This window comes from Saprolegnia parasitica (genome assembly GCF_000151545.1).
Source record: "Saprolegnia parasitica CBS 223.65 unplaced genomic scaffold supercont2.335, whole genome shotgun sequence".
Lineage (NCBI taxonomy): Eukaryota > Oomycota > Saprolegniomycetes > Saprolegniales > Saprolegniaceae > Saprolegnia > Saprolegnia parasitica.
In genome coordinates, this window is record NW_012156729.1 from 48,928 (window position 1) to 49,812 (window position 885).

The window sequence follows — 885 nt, forward strand, 5'->3', positions numbered from 1 at the left end:
GGTTAGCAGCATCATTGCGCAAGCACACATTGCTGGGTTGATGTTCTCCGAGAGTACGCTCGAGTTCAATGCCCAGCTCTCTGGACTCGGCGCCAACGATTCTAATTGGCCAAAAAAAACAGCGTGAGCCGGCCAAACTGACCAGTGCGGGTGCTGCGGTCGTGCAGTGCAACACCCGCATTGGCTACAAGGGTTTTGCGCTCGTTCATTGGTAGAAATTCGAGTTTATAGGCACGTTTATAAGGTACCACAGAGGAATACAAAAACCAGCATGAAAACAAGAGCTGAATGCCATGTTGCACAATTGCCGCGCGCACAACACCGCTTGCATAGTACCGCTTGCACAAGATCGCCACGTCATATCGAACTTCCTCCTTCTTCTCTTTCTTCGATTTAACAGGCACACGTGTGTTATAGTCCCATCACTTAAGGGGTACTCGCCAATCAAAAGGTACCAGGTACAGAACCAGCTAGCGCGCCTGGTGTCGTGGAGTGACGGCTAGAATAAGGATAGTCATCGCCATATGATCTTTGGTTGCAAGTAAAACGTGGACATGGGCATCCGGCCATTCGCTCGCTATCCGAATACTAGCTCAGCGCGATCTGTAGCGAGATGGCCGACCGAGTTGAAGACGCCATCGTGGCATGTAGCGCTGCCCAGCGCGCGGCCATCATCGGCGAGCCCATCTGCGCTCTCTGCGGCCGCTACGGCGCCTACGTCTGCGATGCCACGGACGAAGACGTTTGCAGCCTCGAGTGTCGGGACGCCGCGCAAGGCCGCGCCGCCACCCGTGGGCTGCGCGCGGAGCTGGGGCTGACAGTAGCACCGGACTCGGCGACGCCGGACTCCTCCTTTGATGACGTCGCCTTGGCACCCGAACTCGT

General features: G+C 56.3%; 1 protein-coding gene across 1 annotated transcript; it reads left to right on the plus strand.

The window, feature by feature from the left end:
* Nucleotides 1–613: 613 nt before the first annotated feature.
* SPRG_15377 (hypothetical protein) lies at nt 614–818 on the plus strand (the record flags this gene model as incomplete). The annotated part of the gene is made up of 2 exons (XM_012355938.1): nt 614–742; nt 777–818. The coding sequence occupies 2 exons, from the start codon at nt 614–616 to the stop codon at nt 816–818; spliced, it is 171 nt and encodes a 56-aa protein (XP_012211328.1).
* Nucleotides 819–885: the final 67 nt, after the last annotated feature.